This window comes from Sebastes umbrosus, chromosome 8 (genome assembly GCF_015220745.1).
Source record: "Sebastes umbrosus isolate fSebUmb1 chromosome 8, fSebUmb1.pri, whole genome shotgun sequence".
NCBI classification, from domain to species: Eukaryota; Metazoa; Chordata; class Actinopteri; order Perciformes; family Sebastidae; genus Sebastes; species Sebastes umbrosus.
In genome coordinates this window covers 30886878-30910067 of record NC_051276.1, presented here as the reverse complement: position 1 = coordinate 30910067, position 23190 = coordinate 30886878, and the positions used below count along the sequence as shown (strand labels likewise).

The following is a 23190-nucleotide window of genomic DNA, read 5'->3' as shown; positions in this document are numbered from 1 at the left end:
ACTTTAAAACAGGGCTGCTGCTCTTTTGTTGTCGCAGTTCAGGTTGGGCTGCTTCCATCATGATCCTCTCGGTCAACATAACGCTCCTTCCTCTGGCTTTTGACTTTGACAGTCCAGGGGACTATTTCATTTTTATATTTCACATCTTGGCCGGGGCTAGCACCGTGATAGTGGCCGGTTCCGTGGCATGTGGTATTATTGGGACCCGTGCACTTTTAAGACAAAATCGGTTTATATTCATGCTGAACACAAGTATTTGTGATACAATGACCGGCTGTGGTATTTTCTACCAATTTCTCTTTGATGTGCATGTGGGCTTTCCTTCTAAAAATGGGACTTATTACATTTTGCCATCGCTTCTTGGAGTTAATATCATGACGTTTCTATTTGCCCAGTTTGACCGATATTTTGCCGTGTGTCATCCATTCTTTTATGGTCGCTTCATCACCACAAGAGTGATTATATGTATCAACGTGTATAGCTGGGTGCATGTTTACGGTCAGCTGCTTATAAAGCACATGGTGCCTCTTTCTAAAGCCATAGAGATCGCAATATACAGCAGAATCAGTCTGCTGCTGATTATTATCACGAAAATAGGCATGACCATCAAGTTGCTCTTCGTGGCGAGACACCAGCTGCTGCGAGAGCCGCCGGGCCCGGAGAGAGACAGTAAGAAAGAGTCCTTGTTCATCATAGTCATGGTGGTTTTTTTCTTTGTAGTGTTGTGGAACCCATCCGTGCTCTATATGGTTCTGGCTTCGCTGACGGGGACATTGATTGTCATTAAAAACGACGCTGTAAACCCAATGACCATCTTATCCAGGAGCAACGCTCTGTTTACTCCGTCCCTCTATCTGTGTGCGAGCCATTCACTCAGGATGGCCGTGTGGAAAATTGTGTGGAGCAAAATCTGCTGCTGCAAACAACCCAAAAGGTTAGTTGGACCAATAACAAACTAACACTTGATCTGGAGTGTTTAAACTTTACAGAGTCTCCACGGAATATGAAAACACAACTGCATTTCATATGTAACTTAAAGAAGCATTCAATGACATTTTAAAAGTAAAGTAAATCATTTATAGTAAATAATGTACATCGGATTTATTTTGCCAACCCTGCTAAAAATTAGGAATATGCTAGTAATTTAGGAGGAAACATTGTGTTGCCTAGATTATTATTATTATTATTATTACACCTGTATTTTTCTTGCCATGAAGCGTAAACATCACAACCTCTTATACAACCCTGGTCTGTGTACTATCTGTGTGTCTATTGTATATCTATTGTGGAAGTCCTTGACATGAAAAAGTTTGAGATTGCTCTCAAAATCTGTGTGCTGGATTTTTTTCTAACTTCCTTTTATGTCCATCGCTCACTTTATGCTCCTCTAGGAAGCAGCTGGGCAAAAAAAGTTTAATAAATAAATAAACTTATAAATAAATAAGTAAGTAAATAATTATAATAGTATGCATTTATAATATTTGTATTGTTCAACACAGGCCATTTCGGTAGAGACATTGAATATGACTTTAACTTCCGTAATTATGTATGACATTATTTTATATGTTTGTTTACATAATGTTATGTATGCAATTGAGTTGTTTGTATTAACACTAGGAACTATGTTTAAGTCTGTGCGGGGACACATTTAGTTGTGGCATTTTCCCTCTAAAAGACGTAAAGCAACCGATCGATTTTATTCTCCGCTGAAAAGTTTAAGTTTAAGTTTAAGATGATTGCATTTGAAAAAAAAAAACGATCTTCAAGTGGACTTAATCCCCCTCGGCTGTGTACAGCCAGTGAAATATGTTTATTTAGTGTTTTGTTTTGTAGATTATATTTACCATAGCATGTTACAGTTTGTGTGTGATGCGACGGTGGATTTGATGACGGTGATATTGACTGAGGTGCAATTAATAAGTTATTAAATCCATCAGTAACAGAAGAACCACGGTGTCGTCTATTTCCTGGAGGGAGAGATAACGACAATAGAATCATTTTCTGACCAACCCTGTCTCCTAAAAATGACATTTACATACTACTAATTTAGGAGGAAACATTATGGTCGCCTAGATTATTATTATTATTATTATTATTATTATTATTATTATTGTTAATAATAATAATAATAATAATAATATAGGTATGGTTTACATAAATGTTGCACTGTTCGCACTACTCGAAAAACGTTGCCAGTGAATATACACCACGATGCAAATGGGAAAACACATTAGTGTTATTGTTATTATTATTATTATTATTATTATTATTATTATTATTGTTCATTCTTATTAATATTATTACACCTGTGTTTTTTCCTGCAATGAAGAGTCAACTTTTCTGCCGTGAAAACCATCAGCTAAACCCAGGACAAGTTTGATCATTTTAGACAATAGTTTTTATCTTACAATTTGAGATTATATCAACATAAATTCTCAAGTTTTTATTCTAATGAAATGCAAGGCACAGCATTTGATTTGACTTTCTGATTTAATGGAAATTCTATAAGCTGACAACTGTGGAACTGAAATGACAATAAGAGGCATCAGGTGATGCTGCAGTAGTAGTAAAGTAAGATTTTTACACAATGTCTTCATCTGTAGTATTTTGACACTGGAGGATGTCATGTAAATAATACAAGTAACAATAATTATAATAATTCCTGCCGTGAAAGAGGCCTCTCTGTTTTCCAAACAACCGGTTATCGGCCAGTAGCTAGTAGTGCTAGCAGCATGACATAAACAGAGTTTAATGTAGTTGTAGGCTATTTACTAACACGCAGGGCAACAGCACAGGGCACAACGTCTTATACACCATGGTCTGTTGTCTAGTTTACATCCTTCGAAGGTCCTTGACATGAAAAAGTTTGAGATTGCTCTCAAAGTCTGTGTGCTGGATTTTTCTAACTTCCATTTATATCCATCGCCCACCTAATGCTCCTCTGGGAAGCAGCCGGGCAAAAATGTTAAATAAGCAAGTCAGTAAACAGTTATAATAGTATGCATATTTATAATATTTTTATTGTTCAACACAGGCCATTTTGGTAGAGACATTAAATATAACAATAGAACGGACGGCATTTTGTTTTGCTTTTAGAGCACTTTGTAGGTGGACGTTTAACTGGCATCATTATAGTAGGCGACTCGATTACAGTCTAAAATGACGGAGGCACAGGTCAAGAGACATGCCATCAGTTTTATTGTTTGCAATATTGGACACATATCGCTTTTAATGCGTATCGTACATTTCATGTTATAAACACAATATCATGTTAGATATGAACATCAATAAACTAACATTAACTTATATCGATTAGCTAACAATAACGAACGTTATCTCGTATCTGATGTTATGGAAGCAATAAACGTTTTGTAAAGAACACTTGAACAGCTGATGAATTCTACATTCTAAATTCTAAATTCTAAATTCTAAATTCTAAAATTCTATAAATATAAATATAATATAAATGTGACATGATAGTACTAGTTTTTAATCATTACATAACAATTAATTGAACGCCATATCGAAAGACAGACCGGTGATCCATGAACCGGAAGCAGTGACGTTAACGTATTTAACAGTTTTTCACCAAAATCTTTGGAAGAAAAAAAATCGTAACGAAAATGTAACGTTACTCCATGTAGATCATAGACGATTGAATATAAATCGACTCGTTGAAATCGGTTGAGAAATGTTGAATGGAAAATAATTCAAAAATAAATGGATCACAAGGGTAAAGGGCGATGGGACGTCATTGATCATTGTCTCCTCCTTAACTTTAAAACAGGGCTGCTGCTCTTTTGTTGTCGCAGTTCAGGTTGGGCTGCTTCCATCATGATCCTCTCGGTCAACATAACGCTCATTCCTCTGGCTTTTGACTTTGACAGTCCAGGGGACTATTTCATTTTTATATTTCACATCTTGGCCGGGGCTAGCACCGTGATAGTGGCCGGTTCCGTGGCATGTGGTATTATTGGGACCCGTGCACTTTTAAGACAAAATCGGTTTATATTTATGCTGAACACAAGTATTTGTGATACAATGACCGGCTGTGGTATTTTCTACCAATTTCTCTTTGATGTGCATGTGGGCTTTCCTTCTAAAAATGGGACTTATTACATTTTGCCATCGCTTCTTGGAGTTAATATCATGACGTTTCTATTTGCCCAGTTTGACCGATATTTTGCCGTGTGTCATCCATTCTTTTATGGTCGCGTCATCACCACAAGAGTGATTATATGTATCAACGTGTATAGCTGGGTGCATGTTTACGGTCAGCTGCTTATAAAGCACATGGTGCCTCTTTCTAAAGCCATAGAGATCGCAATATACAGCAGAATCAGTCTGCTGCTGATTATTATCACGAAAATAGGCATGACCATCAAGTTGCTCTTCGTGGCGAGACACCAGCTGCTGCGAGAGCCGCCGGGCCCGGAGAGAGACAGTAAGAAAGAGTCCTTGTTCATCATAGTCATGGTGGTTTTTTTCTTTGTAGTGTTGTGGAGCCCAGCCGTGCTCTATTTGATTGTGGCTTGGCTGACGGGGAAATTTATTGTCATTAAAAATGACGCTGTAAACCCAATGACCATCTTATCCAGGAGCAACGCTCTGTGTACTCCGTCCCTCTATCTGTGTGCGAGCCATTCACTCAGGATGGCCGTATGGAAAACTGTGTGGAGCAAAATCTGCTGCTGCAAACAACCCAAAAGGTTAGTTGGACCAATAACAAACTAACACTTGATCTGGAGTGTTTAAACTTCACAGAGAGTTTATCTCGATTGCTGCATCTCCACAGATTATGTAAACACAACTGCATTTCTAATGTAGGTTAAAGACTAAAAGACATTAATTGTGAATAATGTACATCTGATTTTAGACAGACAAAATAAGTGAACGGCAGCAGTAAAGGCCTTTCACAGGGCAGATATTTTCAGGGCCCTGGTTTTGCGCTGGCTTGTGGATTTTTTGGCCAACCCTGTCTTCTAAAAATTACATTTATATGATACTAATTTAGGAAGAAACGTTATTACGCCTGGATTATTATTAGAGTTTATTTTTTGGTCAATATATTGAGGAAACTAACATATCTGGCAAGTTGCATTTAAATGTTGATACAGATTCAGTAAAAAGTAACGTATAGGCTATTTGAGATTATGACAACATAAATTCTCAAGTTTTTATTCTAATGAAATGCAAGGCACAGCATGTGATTTAACTTAAAGACACGTTCAATTACTTTGGAATTTAGACAGTCAGAATAAGTGATTTTGATATTGAATTTATTGTGTGCGGTACATAAATGTTGCACTTCTTTCGCTCGGAAAACGTTGCCAGTGAATGTACACCACGATGTAAATGGAAAAACGCATTGGTGTGATTATTATTATTATTGTTATTATTGTTGTTGTTGTTGTTATCATTATTATTTCAACTGAATTTCAAATGTAATTTAAAGACGCATTCAATGACATTTTAAATGTAAAGTAAATCATTAATTGTGAATAATGTACATCGGATTTATTGACCAACCCTGTCTCCTAAAAATTACGTTTACATACTACTCATTTAGGAGGAAAACATTATGGTCGCCTAGATTATTATTATTAATATTATCAATAATAATAATAAATTTAGGATTTATGTGTGGTACATAAATGTTGCACTTCTTTCGCTCGAAAAACGTTGCCAGTGAATATACACCACGATGTAAATGGGAAAACACATTGGTGTTATTATTTGTATCATTATTATTATTATTATTATTATTATTATTATCGTTCATTATTATTAATATTATCACACCTGTGTTTTTCCTGCTATGAAGAGTCAATATTTCTGCCCTGAAAGAGGCCTATTATATCAGCTAAACCCAGGACAAGTTTGATCATTTTAGACAATATTTTACTTTAAATTACAACTTTAAATTAGAGATCATGACAACATAAATTAAAAAAAGTTTTAATTCTAATGAAATGCAAGGCACCGCATTTGATTTAACTTCCTGATTTAATGGCAATTCTATAATCTGACAACTGTTGAACTGAAATGACAAGAAGAGATGTTGACAATCATCGGCATATGTGACGGAATACTGCAGCAACTCCAGATGTTTTCGTCTGGTTTTCATACTTTGCTGGATTACAAAAGTATTTATCTTTTTCGATTTTTTTACACAATGTCTTCATCTGTAGTATTTTGACACTCTAGAATGTCAAATTTCACGAACATAATATAAGTAATAATAATTATTATAGAGTTGATAGAGTTGGCGGGATGATTTGGAAGACTTCACAGGGACAATAAGCTCCTCTTTCTGTCTTCTTGAGTGTCCACACAGGTTTGTAGAAGTTTTAAAATTTTGAAGATACAGTTTTTTGTCATTTCAGTCTTTCAAGGTTCAGCCAAACTGTAGGCCTCCTGAACACTTTATTTCAGGCCATGACTTTTATTTCAAGCTTGACTGATGTTTGAAAGCTTTTTTAACTACATTCTTAAATGCCCCTGGAAAAACACCTGTTTTGAGAACAGTTTACAATACAAAGGCCAAGATCAGCAATGTGATTTCTTCCTTAAAATAAGTGTGTCAGAGTGGGATCAAGACATACTGTATAAAGATTTAAATCTACAGTGTTATTGTAACAACCTCTGATTTGTTTAATGTGCTAAAACATAAATAGTTGTAGGAGTTGAGTTGTTGTGGAGAGGCTATACTATACAGATGTGGCACCCCAGATACACATATCATGCTGCATCCAAAATTGTTAATTTTCTGATTAGAATTTCTAATTTATTATCAGTGCTGTCATGCTCATTTGTTCTTTGTAAAGTTTTTTTTTAAATATCTTACATTTGTATAATATCTTTATACTTTAACTAGAGTTGTTAATTGAATTATTAGAATTGTTATTGTTTGGTGTATAAAATGTGCAACAAAACAAACAAACTTGCCTTGCTGGTTATACAGTTGTTTTATAATCTTTGTAGCAAACAGTAATATTATGGTAAGCTATGGTTGTGTGGTTGCAGGATGATGAAGGCCACAAACGAAACACTCGTCTCACAATAAAGTTGTTCTTTAAACTACACTAAGTGTTGTTGGAGTTTCGACCTCTTCATGCTATGGTTGTGACATATGGGTTTTAAAGCCAAGGCCAATTAATAACACAATTTGACCACATTTTAGGCCAAAAACAAAAAAACAAAATACCTCCTGTACAACACCACCACTAACTTTAACCTAACATGACTCGGTCATATACTGCAAGGATTCTGAGTTAAGGGATGACTAAAGGGGACTAGAAAAAAAATATGAAAAGATAATTTTTTCACTCATATTCCAAAAGCAAAACAATAATTGAATACGTTTTAATACGTTAATTTCGTGTTTTACAGTATAGTTTTAGTTTGTTTTTTGTTAGGGTCATGTATAATGTGTGAGGAAGCTACATATACATACAAAATACATGTTTGGAGAATTGTGTAGGAATGGCCATTTTAATGATTAATCTTCACGCTGCTTTAGTGTTCAATGAGAAGCAATCCGTTCAATTTCTGTGGTTCAGGGTCACACGAGTTGATGGAAATTCATGTCTCCTTTTTTGGGGGGTATTGATGTATTAGTTAAGGAACTAAAACTGAAATGAATTTGATCATATATATTTTACTTTTTATTAGTTTGTTTTACTCAGGCAATATAGTTTCACTTCAGTTTAGTTTTAGTTTTTCTTAAAGGTCCTATATCATGCTCATTTTCAGGTTCATACTTGTATTTTATGTTTCTACTAGAACATGTTTACATGCTGTAATGTTAAAAAAAACTTTATTTTCCTCGTACTGTCTGCCTGAATATACCTGTATTTACCCTCTGTCTGAAACGCTCAGTTTTAGTACATTTCAACGTAATTGCAACATAATTGCGTTGCTTGGCAACAGTTTGGGTCCATATTTACTTCCTGTCAGCTGATGTTATTTACATACACTGCAACAGGAAATAAACTGGGACACATTTAGAATGTTTACATTTAACACCGTGTAATGGTCTAAATATTGTATATTTGTGACATCACAAATTGAGAGAAATCCTAACGGCTTGTTTCAAACGCACAATTTCTGAATACGGGCTGTTGTGTATTTCTCTGTATATTGAGCATTTGGATAATTTAACAGTATTTATATAGCACTTAAATCTGCTTTATCATATAAAAGACATGGAAATCTCACTTTTTACAATATGGGACCTTTAAAGGATATAGTTTTTATTTAGTTTTAGTTAACTAAAAATATTTTCCACATCTTATTTTCGTTTTAGTTTACTATAATAAACCTGCTTAGAACTTGGGAAGAATTTATACTTTAGGATTAACAAACAGTAAACCTGTTCTATTATTAAAGGATACAGAATTACCTTTATTAGAACTGATTATATTGTTGCGTCAGGATGAGGACATATTGTTAATGACAGTACAACCAAAGCTAAGTAAAAGCCTAATCTAAACTAAATTCATTGGCTGGTGTTAAAAGGTTAAAAAAAAAAACGACATTAGATCACATCATCTCAAGAGATGAAGGCTGGTGACTTCTCGGTGCAGTCTTCAGTTTAGTTTTAGTTTTTCTTAAAGGATATAGTTTTTATTTAGTTTTAGATACTAAAAATATTTTCCACAGCTTATTTTCGTTTTAGTTTACTATAATAACCCTGCTGAGAACTTGGGAAGAATTAACAAACAGTAAACATATTCTAATATTAAAGGATACAGTATGACCTTTATTAGAACTGATTATCTTTATATTGTTGCATCAGGATGAGGACATATTTTTAATGACAGCACAACCAAAGCTGAGTAAAAGCCGAATGTGAACTAAATTCTCTAGCTGGTGTTAAAAGGTAAAAAAAAGAAATTACATTAGATTACAGCATCTCAAGAGATGAAGGCTGGTGAAGGAGGTTATGTTTTCACCGGCCTTGGTTCTTTGGTTTGTTGGTTTGATGGTTTGTTGGTTTGTTGGTTTGTTGGTTTGTTGGTTGGTTTGTCCGTTTGGACAATAACTCCAAAAGTCCATGTTGGATTTGAATGACATTTTGTGGAGGAGTGGGGTGTGGCACAATGAACAATCCATTAGATTTTGGTTTCGGGAATTTTTTTAATAAGGCTGCGCAGCCTTTGCATTAACACCATAGGCCACCACAGGGGGACATACATGAAATCTGCCTTGGCGGAGGTCTGCGCCCTCCGAGTGCACTTCTAGTTTTTTATTTTTTCACTTCAGTTTAGTTTTAGTTTTTCTTAAAGGGTATAGTTTTATTTAGTTTTAGTTTACTAAAAGTATTTTCCACAGCTTACTGTCGTTTTAGTTTACTATAATAACCCTGCTGAGAACTTGGGAAACATGTATACTGTAGGATTAACAAACAGTAAACCTTTTCTAATATTAAAGGATACAGTATGACATTTATTAGCACTGATTATATTGTTGCATCAGGATGAGGACATATGACAGCACTAACTAATGTAAACTAAATTCTCTGGCTGGTGTTAGAAGGTAAAAAAAACGACATTAGATCACAGCATCTCAAGAGATGAAGGCTGATGACTTCACTGTTCAGTCTTCATATAAAATAAAGGTTGCACTTCAGAATTACGCACAAACAATGCTCCCCTACAACACCACAGCCTCTATGACTGGAGGAGGAGGAGGAGGAAGAGGAGGAGTACCTCTCTCGGTGAACTTCGACAGTCCTGAGGATTATCTCATCTTTCTCTTCCAGCTTGTGTTCGCTACAACAGCTGTTCTGGTAGCCGGACCTGTAGTCATCACCATCTTGGCCACCAGAGCTCTGCGCCTCCAGAACAGGTTTCTCTTCATGCTCAACACTAGTATCTGTGACACGCTGGTTGGCTTCTCAGTCTATTATCTGGGTCTGTTTGATGTGCAGGAAGGATATCCTTCCAGAAATGGAACTTATAACATGTTAACTTCTCTTCTCGGAGTTAACTTCATGACCTTTTTATTCGCACAGTTTGACCGCTATTTCGCTGTTTGTCATCCATACATCTACACGCGCTACATCAGCAGACAGGTCGTGATCAGCATCAACATCTTCTGTTGGCTTTACAGCTTTGCGCACCTGATCGCCAGGAACCTGATGCCACTTTCCAAAGCGATACAGATGTACGTGTTCAGCATCGTCGTCTTCCAGCTCATCGTGCTCACCAAAGTGGTCATGACCATCAAACTGTATGTTGTTGCCAGATATCAGCTGGAGAAAGATCCTCCCAGTGCAGAGAGAGACAGCAAGAAGGAGTCACTGAGGATTATAGTGTTTGTTGTGATAAGCTTCTTGGTGTTGTGGTGCCCCTCTTTTGTTAATATCATCATCAGGTTTGCGGTGGGAGGAGGGCTGACTTTTAGGAACGAGGCCACCAATGTGTTCGCCATCATGGCTCGGTTGAACGCTGTGTGCACACCGGCTGTGTATATCTGGGGGAGTCCGGCTCTGAGGGAAGCCATGAGGAGGACTGTGTGGAGCAGAGTGTGTCCGAGATGCAACAAGAGGAGGTAAAACACTGCATGCAAAATGCACTTCAACTTATTTATCTATTGCTCATTTAAATTGTCTCCCTCTTTCTGCAGAGTCGACTCCTGTCATGGGAAGGGAGACACCAAACAGTCATGGAAATAACAAGAACCAGAGGACTCCAGCAGCTGCAATCTACTGTGTTTTTTGTTCCTTTTTGTTCCTTTCTCTCTCTATATACAGTCAAAATGCAAACACTGTTTTCTGCTGTCTCCATCACTGGATCTTACAAGGTCGTGGTGCTGATGATTTATCTGAATTAGCTGTTGATTCAGTGACAGTGTGCTGATAATGATCCCACTCCTATTAAATGTTAAACTAGAGCTGAGGTCTAACAAGTATATAATGATATGCTGTAGTTTATATTCAACGTCCCTAAATCTGAAAAGTCTAAGCTATAAAGGAAATGTAAAATATAGTGGATGATGTATTAGTTATTAGATAGATAGATAGATAAATAGATAGATAGATAGATAGATGGGCAAATGAGCATTAAGTAAATGGGGAAAACTAGATGTTTCCACTGTGTTATCTGCCATGGTAAATGACCTGTAGGTTAATTTGTAAATGTCGCTGTCCAAGCTGGGTGGTGCTGAATTGCAATCAGGCCTATTTGAAATCACAGTAGGGTGTTTATGATGCCTTTCTTTTCCTTTCTCTCTCTCTATACAGTCAAAAAGCAAACATTGTTTTCTGCTATGTTTCCACCGTGGTGCTGATGATTCATCTGAATTAGCTGTTGATTCAGTGACAGTGTGCTGATAATGATCCCACTCCTATTAAATGTTAAACTAGTGCTGAGGTCTGACAAGTATATAATGATATGCTGTAGTTTATATTTATATCAGGGGCAGCCCCCCTAAATCTGAAAAGTCTAAGCTATAAAAGGAAATGTCAAATAAAGTGGATGATGTATAAGTGATTAGATAGATAGATAGATAGATAGATGAATAGATGGATAGATAGATAGATGAATAGATGGATAGATAGATAGATAGATAGATAGATAGATAGATAGATAGATGAATAGATGGATAGATAGATAGATAGATAGATAGATAGATAGATAGATAGATGAATAGATGGATAGATAGATGGGCAAATGAGCTTTAAGTAAAGGGGGAAAACTAGATGTTGCCTATTCAGCAAGACCTTGCATGTTGAGCATGAGTAGTTTATTAAAGACAAGCCTCCTTCTATGCTCCCCACCTGTGGAACAAGCCTTGCCTGAATATCTGAGATCTGCTGTCAGCTCATTTAAATCAGGGATTAAAATGTTATTGTTTGCTCTGGCTTTCCAATCAATTAAAAAATGAAATTAAGAATATAGACTTATTCTACATCTGTAACTTTATTTGCTTGCTTTTGCTTTTTATTGCTTTTTAAATATGCATTTTATTTCTACTTATTTGCTTGGTCTTGCTGTCTTTTAAATGCAATTTTAATGTTTTCTTGAAGTCTTGTGTTTAATATGTTAATATAGTTTTATGCTCCTGTAAAGCACTTTGAATGGCCTGTCTGAATGGGGCTCTATAAATAAAATTGCCTTGTCTTATACGTGCTGTTGATAAACTGGATTGAGCTGTGTAGAGAATGAACGGATCATCTGATGTGGGACTCCTTCTGTACTGTAGTTGTTGGGTTTAAATCTATTTTAGAACATTAAATAGAAGGAATGTAAAGATTAATAATATGCCCCTATATCGTGAAACGTCATTATCCAAATTACTGACTGACATGTCTCCTAAAAAACAAACAAAAGCAACAATATTTATCAAGATTCATTTTGAAACAGACCGAAGAAGAACCATCACACACCTGATAGTCTGTGAGAATCGGGTGGAAGTGGTTCCTACATGCAGTCCAAGTCCATAAACAATTAATCTAGAGGGAAAAAGCCACAGGCTTATAGCAAAACATTGCTGGCTTTTACATTATAAGGCAATACAATTTTAAATTATGGACTACTTCTATGATCCCCATATGCTGAGTGAAAGAAAAACATACAGACCCTTATAAACTTCTGACTTTAAATCTATACATGAATAAACAATAAATATATACAAGCTTTTTCTCATATTCTATCTACAAGTGAAAAGACTTTAAATGAAAGCACAAAATCTCTCAGATTCAAACGTTCTCACAAATTGAATAAAGTCAATTTCAGCTAAAAGAAATAAGAAATTCAAATTATATTAGTAATCAGTCCCTGACCAAGTGCAAGCTCTTTGACTGCAAAGAAAAAACTCACATGAAAACAGTCAGAAATCTCATTATGGACACCAGCGCCTCCTGCTATTGAGGACTGGAGGTGCAATAAGAGTTATTACAGATATTAAAGAACACTGTTGCAAGTAACAGACAGTCCAATAAAATACAAGTCCAGTATGTTTAATGTAATAATTCTAATATCTGTGAATTGTAAAAATGAAAGCAAACAACCAAAAATAACAGAAATATGTGGTAAATAAAACCTCATATTGTGTCATTTGGGAAGAAAACGTGACTTGCTGCAGAAGGTCATATCACAGAGTAAAGCCTTATATGGGGATGTGGACATACGGGTCTTTTAAATACATTTCTGATATTGGCAGGTAATTTATTTAAACTTTAAACTCTAATTTTGTTGAAAATAAACCATGTGGGATATGAAAAAATATCATATGAAGTTCCAGAAATAATCATAATTGTCCAGGCACCTTTTGAAAGTTAAACTCTTAATACTTTATGACTCTTCTTGTTTGAAATGTTTTCATTTTTGTGCTCTATTTATGTTTATTTACTAATGTTTTCTGCAGCTGCAGGGTTATTATAGGGCTTATAGGGAAGAGGGTATTGACATTTTGTGTTGATTATTATTTGGATATAACTATTACAAAGATCTGCACAATTTGTATATATACATGATTATGAAGTGTGCATCCTCTGTATCAATACTCTAATACTAATAAATGTTTATCAATATTTCAAAAGTTGAATCCATAAACACTAATATGAAAAGTGAGATTATGCCTCATGAGGGAAGATCCGTTTGGGTTTCCATGGGCAGTGGCTTATCAAGCAGCTATATAAGGAGATTAAAGTCAAAGTGCATTTTTGGAACAATGCTCCTCCCCAACATCACAGCCTCTGGAGGAGTTCCTCTCTCGGTGAACTTCGACAGTCCTGAGGATTATCTCATCTTTCTCTTCCAGCTTGTGTTCGCTACAACAGCTGTTCTGGTAGCCGGACCTGTAGTCATCACCATCTTGGCCACCAGAGCTCTGCGCCTCCAGAACAGGTTTCTCTTTATGCTCAACACTAGTATCTGTGACACGCTGGTTGGCTTCTCAGTCTATTATCTGGGTCTGTTTGATGTGCAGGAAGGATATCCTTCCAGAAATGGAACTTATAACATGTTACCTTCTCTTCTCGGGGTTAACGTCATGACCTTTTTATTCGCACAGTTTGACCGCTATTTCGCTGTTTGTCATCCATACATCTACACGCGCTACATCACCCGGCGCGTGGTGATCTCTGCAAACGTGTACTGTTGGCTGCAGGTCTATGGTCAGTCCATCGCTTTGAGTTTCGTGCCATTTTCCAAAGCAGTACTGCTGTATGCCTGCAGTATTGTCAGCTTACAGATCATCGTGGTCACCAAAGTGGTCATGACTATCAAACTGTATGTTGTCGCCAGATATCAGCTGGAGAAAGATCCTCCCAGTGCAGAGAGAGACAGCAAGAAGGAGTCACTGAGGATTATAGTTTTTGTTATCATAACCTTTTTGCTGCTATGGGGCCCCTCTTTTGTTAATATCGTCCTTAGACTGCTGTTAGGAGGAGGGCTGACTTTTAGGAACGAGGCCACCAATGTGTTCGCCATCATGGCTCGGTTGAACGCTGTGTGCACACCGGCTGTGTATATCTGGGGGAGTCCGGCTCTGAGGGAAGCCATGAGGAGGACTGTGTGGAGCAGAGTGTGTCCGAGATGCAACAAGAGGAGGTAAAACACTGCATGCAAAATGCACTTAAACTTATTTATCTATTGCTCATTTAAATTGTCTCCCTCTTTCTGCAGAGTCGACTCCTGTCATGGGAAGGGAAACACCAAACAGTCATGGAAATAACAAGAACCAGAGGACTCCAGCAGCTGGAATCTACTGTGTTTTTTGTTCCTTTTTGTTCCTTTCTCTCTCTATATACAGTCAAAATGCAAACACTGTTTTCTGCAATGTCTCCATCACTGGATCTTACAAGGTCGTGGTGCTGATGATTTATCTGAATTAGCTGTTGATTCAGTGACAGTGTGCTGATAATGATCCCACTCCTATTAAATGTTAAACTAGAGCTGAGGTCTAACAAGTATATAATGATATGCTGTAGTTTATATTCAACGTCCCTAAATCTGAAAAGTCTAAGCTATAAAGGAAATGTAAAATATAGTGGATGATGTATTAGTTATTAGATAGATAGATAGATAGATAGATAGATAGATAGATAGATGGGCAAATGAGCATTAAGTAAATGGGGAAAACTAGATGTTTCCACTGTGTTATCTGCCATGGTAAATGACCTGTAGGTTAATTTGTAAATGTCGCTGTCCAAGCTGGGTGGTGCTGAATTGCAATCAGGCCTATTTGAAATCACAGTAGGGTGTTTATGATGCCTTTCTTTTCCTTTCTCTCTCTCTATACAGTCAAAAAGCAAACATTGTTTTCTGCTATGTTTCCACCGTGGTGCTGATGATTCATCTGAATTAGCTGTTGATTCAGTGACAGTGTGCTGATAATGATCCCACTCCTATTAAATGTTAAACTAGTGCTGAGGTCTGACAAGTATATAGTGGTAAATGTAGTTTATATTCTAGCCCCTAAATCTGAAAAGTCTAAGCTAGATAGATAAATAGATAGATAGATAGATAGATGGGCAAATGAGCATTAAGTAAATGGGGAAAACTAGATGTTTTCACTGTGTTATCTGCCATGGTAAATGACCTGTAGGTTAATTTGTGTATGTCGCTGTCCATGCTGGGTGGTGCTGAATTGCAATCAGGCCTATTTGAAAACACAGTAGAGTGCTGAGTCATGCAATTTGGGCTTTTGTAATGTTTTTTTATATAGTGCATTCTAGTTTTCTGGTTCTAGTTACTGAAGCTTTAATACATCAACTAACACACTGGCAGTGTGCTGACAATGATCCCACTCCTATTAAATGTTAAACTAGTGCTGAGGTCTGACAAGTATATAATGATATGCTGTAGTTTATATTTATATCAGGGGCAGCCCCCCTAAATCTGAAAAGTCTAAGCTATAAAAGGAAATGTCAAATAAAGTGGATGATGTATAAGTGATTAGATAGATAGATAGATAGATAGATGAATAGATGGATAGATAGATAGATAGATAGATAGATAGATAGATAGATGAATAGATGGATAGATAGATGGGCAAATGAGCTTTAAGTAAAGGGGGAAAACTAGATGTTGCCTATTCAGCAAGACCTTGCATGTTGAGCATGAGTAGTTTATTAAAGACAAGCCTCCTTCTATGCTCCCCACCTGTGGAACAAGCCTTGCCTGAATATCTGAGATCTGCTGTCAGCTCATTTAAATCAGGGATTAAAATGTTATTGTTTGCTCTGGCTTTCCAATCAATTAAAAAATGAAATTAAGAATATAAACTTATTCTAAATCTGTAACTTTATTTGCTTGCTTTTGCTTTTTATCGCTTTTTAAATATGCATTTTATTTCTACTTATTTGCTTGGTCTTGCTGTCTTTTAAATGCAATTTTAATGTTTTCTTGAAGTCTTGTGTTTAATATGTTAATATAGTTTTATGCTCCTGTAAAGCACTTTGAATGGCCTGTCTGAATGGGGCTCTATAAATAAAATTGCCTTGTCTTATACGTGCTGTTGATAAACTGGATTGAGCTGTGTAGAGAATGAACGGATCATCTGATGTGGGACTCCTTCTGTACTGTAGTTGTTGGGTTTAAATCTATTTTAGAACATTAAATAGAAGGAATGTAAAGATTAATAATATGCCCCTATATCGTGAAACGTCATTATCCAAATTACTGACTGACATGTCTCCTAAAAAACAAACAAAAGCAACAATATTTATCAAGATTCATTTTGAAACAGACCGAAGAAGAACCATCACACACCTGATAGTCTGTGAGGATCGGGTGGAAGTGGTTCCTACATGCAGTCCAAGTCCATAAACAATTAATCTAGAGGGAAAAAGCCACAGGCTTATAGCAAAACATTGCTGGCTTTTACATTATAAGGCAATACAATTTTAAATTATGGACTACTTCTATGATCCCCATATGCTGAGTGAAAGAAAAACATACAGACCCTTATAAACTTCTGACTTTAAATCTATACATGAATAAACAATAAATATATACAAGCTTTTTCTCATATTCTATCTACAAGTGAAAAGACTTTAAATGAAAGCACAAAATCTCTCAGATTCAAACGTTCTCACAAATTGAATAAAGTCAATTTCAGCTAAAAGAAATAAGAAATTCAAATTATATTAGTAATCAGTCCCTGACCAAGTGCAAGCTCTTTGACTGCAAAGAAAAAACTCACATGAAAACAGTCAGAAATCTCATTATGGACACCAGCGCCTCCTGCTATTGAGGACTGGAGGTGCAATAAGAGTTATTACAGATATTAAAGAACACTGTTGCAAGTAACAGACAGTCCAATAAAATACAAGTCCAGTATGTTTAATGTAATAATTCTAATATCTGTGAATTGTAAAAATGAAAGCAAACAACCAAAAATAACAGAAATATGTGGTAAATAAAACCTCATATTGTGTCATTTGGGAAGAAAACGTGACTTGCTGCAGAAGGTCATATCACAGAGTAAAGCCTTATATGGGGATGTGGACATAAGGGTCTTTTAAATACATTTCTGATATTGGCAGGTAATTTATTTAAACTTTAAACTCTAATTTTGTTGAAAATAAACCATGTGGGATATGAAAAAATATCATATGAAGTTCCAGAAATAATCATAATTGTCCAGGCACCTTTTGAAAGTTAAACTCTTAATACTTTATGACTCTTCTTGTTTGAAATGTTTTCATTTTTGTGCTCTATTTATGTTTATTTACTAATGTTTTCTGCAGCTGCAGGGTTATTATAGGGCTTATGGGGAAGAGGGTATTGACATTTTGTGTCGATTATTATTTGGATATAACTATTACAAAGATCTGCACAATTTGTATATATACATGATTATGAAGTGTGCATCCTCTGTATCAATACTCTAATACTAATAAATGTTTATCAATATTTCAAAAGTTGAATCCATAAACACTAATATGAAAAGTGAGATCATGCCTCATGAGGGAAGATCCGTTTGGGTTTCCATGGGCAGTGGCTTATCAAGCAGCTATATAAGGTCATTAAACTCAAAGTGTATTTTTGGAACAATGCTCCTCCCCAACATCACAGCCTCTGGAGGAGTTCCTCTCTCGGTGAACTTCGACAGTCCTGAGGATTATCTCATCTTTCTCTTCCAGCTTGTGTTCGCTACAACAGCTGTTCTGGTAGCCGGATCTGTAGTCATCACCATCTTGGCCACCAGAGCTCTGCGCCTCCAGAACAGGTTTCTCTTTATGCTCAACACTAGTATCTGTGACACGCTGGTTGGCTTCTCAGTCTATTATCTGGGTCTGTTTGATGTGCAGGAAGGATATCCTTCCAGAAATGGAACTTATAACATGTTAACTTCTCTTCTCGGAGTTAACTTCATGACCTTTTTATTCGCACAGTTTGACCGCTATTTCGCTGTTTGTCATCCATACATCTACACGCGCTACATCAGCAGACAGGTCGTGATCAGCATCAACATCTTCTGTTGGCTTTACAGCTTTGGGCACCCGATCGCCAGGAACCTGATGCCACTTTCCAAAGCGATACAGATGTACGTGTTCAGCATCGTCGTCTTCCAGCTCATCGTGCTCACCAAAGTGGTCATGACCATCAAACTGTATGTTGTTGCCAGATATCAGCTGGAGAAAGATCCTCCCAGTGCAGAGAGAGACAGCAAGAAGGAGTCACTGAGGATTATAGTGTTTGTTGTGATAAGCTTCTTGGTGTTGTGGTGCCCCTCTTTTGTTAATATCATCATCAGGTTTGCGGTGGGAGGAGGGCTGACTTTTAGGAACGAGGCCACCAATGTGTTCGCCATCATGGCTCGGTTGAACGCTGTGTGCACACCGGCTGTGTATATCTGGGGGAGTCCGGCTCTGAGGGAAGCCATGAGGAGGACTGTGTGGAGCAGAGTGTGTCCGAGATGCAACAAGAGGAGGTAAAACACTGCATGCAAAATGCACTTCAACTTATTTATCTATTGCTCATTTAAATTGTCTCCCTCTTTCTGCAGAGTCGACTCCTGTCATGGGAAGGGAGACACCAAACAGTCATGGAAATAACAAGAACCAGAGGACTCCATCAGCTGCAATCTACTGTGTTTTTTGTTCCTTTTTGTTCCTTTCTCTCTCTATATACAGTCAAAATGCAAACACTGTTTTCTGCTGTCTCCATCACTGGATCTTACAAGGTCGTGGTGCTGATGATTTATCTGAATTAGCTGTTGATTCAGTGACAGTGTGCTGATAATGATCCCACTCCTATTAAATGTTAAACTAGAGCTGAGGTCTGACAAGTATATAATGATATGCTGTAGTTTATATTCAACGTCCCTAAATCTGAAAAGTCTAAGCTATAAAGGAAATGTCAAATATAGTGGATGATGTATTAGTTATTAGATAGATAGATAGATAGATAGATAGATAGATAGATAGATGGGCAAATGAGCATTAAATAAAGGGGAAAACTAGATGTTTCCACTGTGTTATCTGCCATGGTAAATGACCTGTAGGTTAATTTGTAAATGTCGCTGTCCAAGCTGGGTGGTGCTGAAATGCAATCAGGCCTATTTGAAATCACAGTAGGGTGTTTATGATGCCTTTCTTTTCCTTTCTCTCTCTCTATACAGTCAAAAAGCAAACATTGTTTTCTGCTATGTTTCCACCGTGGTGCTGATGATTCATCTGAATTAGCTGTTGATTCAGTGACAGTGTGCTGATAATGATCCCACTCCTATTAAATGTTAAACTAGTGCTGAGGTCTGACAAGTATATAATGATATGCTGTAGTTTATATTTATATCAGGGGCAGCCCCCCTAAATCTGAAAAGTCTAAGCTATAAAAGGAAATGTCAAATAAAGTGGATGATGTATAAGTGATTAGATAGATAGATAGATAGATAGATGAATAGATGGATAGATAGATAGATGAATAGATGGATAGATAGATAGATAGATAGATAGATGAATAGATGGATAGATAGATAGATGAATAGATGGATAGATAGATAGATAGATAGATAGATAGATAGATAGATAGATAGATAGATGAATAGATGGATAGATAGATGGGCAAATGAGCTTTAAGTAAAGGGGGAAAACTAGATGTTGCCTATTCAGCAAGACCTTGCATGTTGAGCATGAGTAGTTTATTAAAGACAAGCCTCCTTCTATGCTCCCCACCTGTGGAACAAGCCTTGCCTGAATATCTGAGATCTGCTGTCAGCTCATTTAAATCAGGGATTAAAATGTTATTGTTTGCTCTGGCTTTCCAATCAATTAAAAAATGAAATTAAGAATATAAACTTATTCTAAATCTGTAACTTTATTTGCTTGCTTTTGCTTTTTATCGCTTTTTAAATATGCATTTTATTTCTACTTATTTGCTTGGTCTTGCTGTCTTTTAAATGCAATTTTAATGTTTTCTTGAAGTCTTGTGTTTAATATGTTAATATAGTTTTATGCTCCTGTAAAGCACTTTGAATGGCCTGTCTGAATGGGGCTCTATAAATAAAATTGCCTGGTCTTATACGTGCTGTTGATAAACTGGATTGAGCTGTGTAGAGAATGAACGGATCATCTGATGTGGGACTCCTTCTGTACTGTAGTTGTTGGGTTTAAATCTATTTTAGAACATTAAATAGAAGGAATGTAAAGATTAATAATATGCCCCTATATCGTGAAACGTCATTATCCAAATTACTGACTGACATGTCTCCTAAAAAACAAACAAAAGCAACAATATTTATCAAGATTCATTTTGAAACAGACCGAAGAAGAACCATCACACACCTGATAGTCTGTGAGGATCGGGTGGAAGTGGTTCCTACATGCAGTCCAAGTCCATAAACAATTAATCTAGAGGGAAAAAGCCACAGGCTTATAGCAAAACATTGCTGGCTTTTACATTATAAGGCAATACAATTTTAAATTATGGACTACTTCTATGATCCCCATATGCTGAGTGAAAGAAAAACATACAGACCCTTATAAACTTCTGACTTTAAATCTATACATGAATAAACAATAAATATATACAAGCTTTTTCTCATATTCTATCTACAAGTGAAAAGACTTTAAATGAAAGCACAAAATCTCTCAGATTCAAACGTTCTCACAAATTGAATAAAGTCAATTTCAGCTAAAAGAAATAAGAAATTCAAATTATATTAGTAATCAGTCCCTGACCAAGTGCAAGCTCTTTGACTGCAAAGAAAAAAACTCACATGAAAACAGTCAGAAATCTCATTATGGACACCAGCGCCTCCTGCTATTGAGGACTGGAGGTGCAATAAGAGTTATTACAGATATTAAAGAACACTGTTGCAAGTAACAGACAGACTAATAAAATACAAGTCCAGTATGTTTAATGTAATAATTCTAATATCTGTGAATTGTAAAAATGAAAGCAAACAACCAAAAATAACAGAAATATGTGGTAAATAAAACCTCATATTGTGTCATTTGGGAAGAAAACGTGACTTGCTGCAGAAGGTCATATCACAGAGTAAAGCCTTATATGGGGATGTGGACATACGGGTCTTTTAAATACATTTCTGATATTGGCAGGTAATTTATTTAAACTTTAAACTCTAATTTTGTTGAAAATAAACCATGTGGGATATGAAAAAATATCATATGAAGTTCCAGAAATAATCATAATTGTCCAGGCACCTTTTGAAAGTTAAACTCTTAATACTTTATGACTCTTCTTGTTTGAAATGTTTTCATTTTTGTGCTCTATTTATGTTTATTTACTAATGTTTTCTGCAGCTGCAGGGTTATTATAGGGCTTATGGGGAAGAGGGTATTGACATTTTGTGTCGATTATTATTTGGATATAACTATTACAAAGATCTGCACAATTTGTATATATACATGATTATGAAGTGTGCATCCTCTGTATCAATACTCTAATACTAATAAATGTTTATCAATATTTCAAAAGTTGAATCCATAAACACTAATATGAAAAGTGAGATCATGCCTCATGAGGGAAGATCCGTTTGGGTTTCCATGGGCAGTGGCTTATCAAGCAGCTATATAAGGTCATTAAACTCAAAGTGTATTTTTGGAACAATGCTCCTCCCCAACATCACAGCCTCTGGAGGAGTTCCTCTCTCGGTGAACTTCGACAGTCCTGAGGATTATCTCATCTTTCTCTTCCAGCTTGTGTTCGCTACAACAGCTGTTCTGGTAGCCGGATCTGTAGTCATCACCATCTTGGCCACCAGAGCTCTGCGCCTCCAGAACAGGTTTCTCTTTATGCTCAACACTAGTATCTGTGACACGCTGGTTGGCTTCTCAGTCTATTATCTGGGTCTGTTTGATGTGCAGGAAGGATATCCTTCCAGAAATGGAACTTATAACATGTTAACTTCTCTTCTCGGAGTTAACTTCATGACCTTTTTATTCGCACAGTTTGACCGCTATTTCGCTGTTTGTCATCCATACATCTACACGCGCTACATCAGCAGACAGGTCGTGATCAGCATCAACATCTTCTGTTGGCTTTACAGCTTTGGGCACCCGATCGCCAGGAACCTGATGCCACTTTCCAAAGCGATACAGATGTACGTGTTCAGCATCGTCGTCTTCCAGCTCATCGTGCTCACCAAAGTGGTCATGACCATCAAACTGTATGTTGTTGCCAGATATCAGCTGGAGAAAGATCCTCCCAGTGCAGAGAGAGACAGCAAGAAGGAGTCACTGAGGATTATAGTGTTTGTTGTGATAAGCTTCTTGGTGTTGTGGTGCCCCTCTTTTGTTAATATCATCATCAGGTTTGCGGTGGGAGGAGGGCTGACTTTTAGGAACGAGGCCACCAATGTGTTCGCCATCATGGCTCGGTTGAACGCTGTGTGCACACCGGCTGTGTATATCTGGGGGAGTCCGGCTCTGAGGGAAGCCATGAGGAGGACTGTGTGGAGCAGAGTGTGTCCGAGATGCAACAAGAGGAGGTAAAACACTGCATGCAAAATGCACTTCAACTTATTTATCTATTGCTCATTTAAATTGTCTCCCTCTTTCTGCAGAGTCGACTCCTGTCATGGGAAGGGAGACACCAAACAGTCATGGAAATAACAAGAACCAGAGGACTCCATCAGCTGCAATCTACTGTGTTTTTTGTTCCTTTTTGTTCCTTTCTCTCTCTATATACAGTCAAAATGCAAACACTGTTTTCTGCTGTCTCCATCACTGGATCTTACAAGGTCGTGGTGCTGATGATTTATCTGAAT

General features: G+C 36.7%; 5 protein-coding genes across 5 annotated transcripts; all 5 read left to right on the top strand.

The window, feature by feature from the left end:
* The first annotated feature begins 59 nt into the window (after positions 1–59).
* Positions 60–1995, top strand: LOC119493275. The gene has a single exon (XM_037778434.1). The coding sequence runs from the start codon at positions 60–62 to the stop codon at positions 957–959; it is 900 nt and encodes a 299-aa protein (XP_037634362.1). The 3' UTR covers positions 960–1995.
* A 1839-nt stretch (positions 1996–3834) lies between these two features.
* Positions 3835–4734, top strand: LOC119493274. Its single transcript, XM_037778433.1, has one exon. It carries the CDS (start codon positions 3835–3837, stop codon positions 4732–4734), a length of 900 nt encoding a protein of 299 aa, XP_037634361.1.
* Positions 4735–9676: 4942 nt separating this feature from the next.
* LOC119493272 (trace amine-associated receptor 7e-like) lies at positions 9677–10870 on the top strand. The gene is made up of 2 exons (XM_037778432.1): positions 9677–10557; positions 10633–10870. The coding sequence occupies exons 1-2, from the start codon at positions 9677–9679 to the stop codon at positions 10679–10681; spliced, it is 930 nt and encodes a 309-aa protein (XP_037634360.1). The 3' UTR covers positions 10682–10870.
* Positions 10871–18010: 7140 nt separating this feature from the next.
* On the top strand, positions 18011–19112 carry LOC119492505 (trace amine-associated receptor 7d-like). Its single transcript, XM_037776991.1, has 2 exons — positions 18011–18891; positions 18967–19112. Exons 1-2 carry the CDS (start codon positions 18011–18013, stop codon positions 19013–19015), a joined length of 930 nt encoding a protein of 309 aa, XP_037632919.1. The 3' UTR covers positions 19016–19112.
* Positions 19113–22030: 2918 nt separating this feature from the next.
* On the top strand, positions 22031–23132 carry LOC119493222 (trace amine-associated receptor 7d-like). Its single transcript, XM_037778373.1, has 2 exons — positions 22031–22911; positions 22987–23132. Exons 1-2 carry the CDS (start codon positions 22031–22033, stop codon positions 23033–23035), a joined length of 930 nt encoding a protein of 309 aa, XP_037634301.1. The 3' UTR covers positions 23036–23132.
* The last annotated feature ends 58 nt before the right edge of the window (positions 23133–23190 follow it).

What these genes read in the sequence shown, in the direction of transcription:
- LOC119493275 (XM_037778434.1), top strand. Translation starts at nt 60, where the DNA reads ATGATCCTCTCGGTCAACATAACGCTCCTTCCTCTGGCTTTTGACTTT.
- LOC119493274 (XM_037778433.1), top strand. Translation starts at nt 3,835, where the DNA reads ATGATCCTCTCGGTCAACATAACGCTCATTCCTCTGGCTTTTGACTTT.
- LOC119493272 (XM_037778432.1), top strand. Translation starts at nt 9,677, where the DNA reads ATGACTGGAGGAGGAGGAGGAGGAAGAGGAGGAGTACCTCTCTCGGTG. An exon ending in CCGAGATGCAACAAGAGGAG is followed by an intron (nt 10,558 to 10,632) that starts GTAAAACACTGC and finishes CTCTTTCTGCAG; the next exon opens with AGTCGACTCCTGTCATGGGA.
- LOC119492505 (XM_037776991.1), top strand. Translation starts at nt 18,011, where the DNA reads ATGCTCCTCCCCAACATCACAGCCTCTGGAGGAGTTCCTCTCTCGGTG. An exon ending in CCGAGATGCAACAAGAGGAG is followed by an intron (nt 18,892 to 18,966) that starts GTAAAACACTGC and finishes CTCTTTCTGCAG; the next exon opens with AGTCGACTCCTGTCATGGGA.
- LOC119493222 (XM_037778373.1), top strand. Translation starts at nt 22,031, where the DNA reads ATGCTCCTCCCCAACATCACAGCCTCTGGAGGAGTTCCTCTCTCGGTG. An exon ending in CCGAGATGCAACAAGAGGAG is followed by an intron (nt 22,912 to 22,986) that starts GTAAAACACTGC and finishes CTCTTTCTGCAG; the next exon opens with AGTCGACTCCTGTCATGGGA.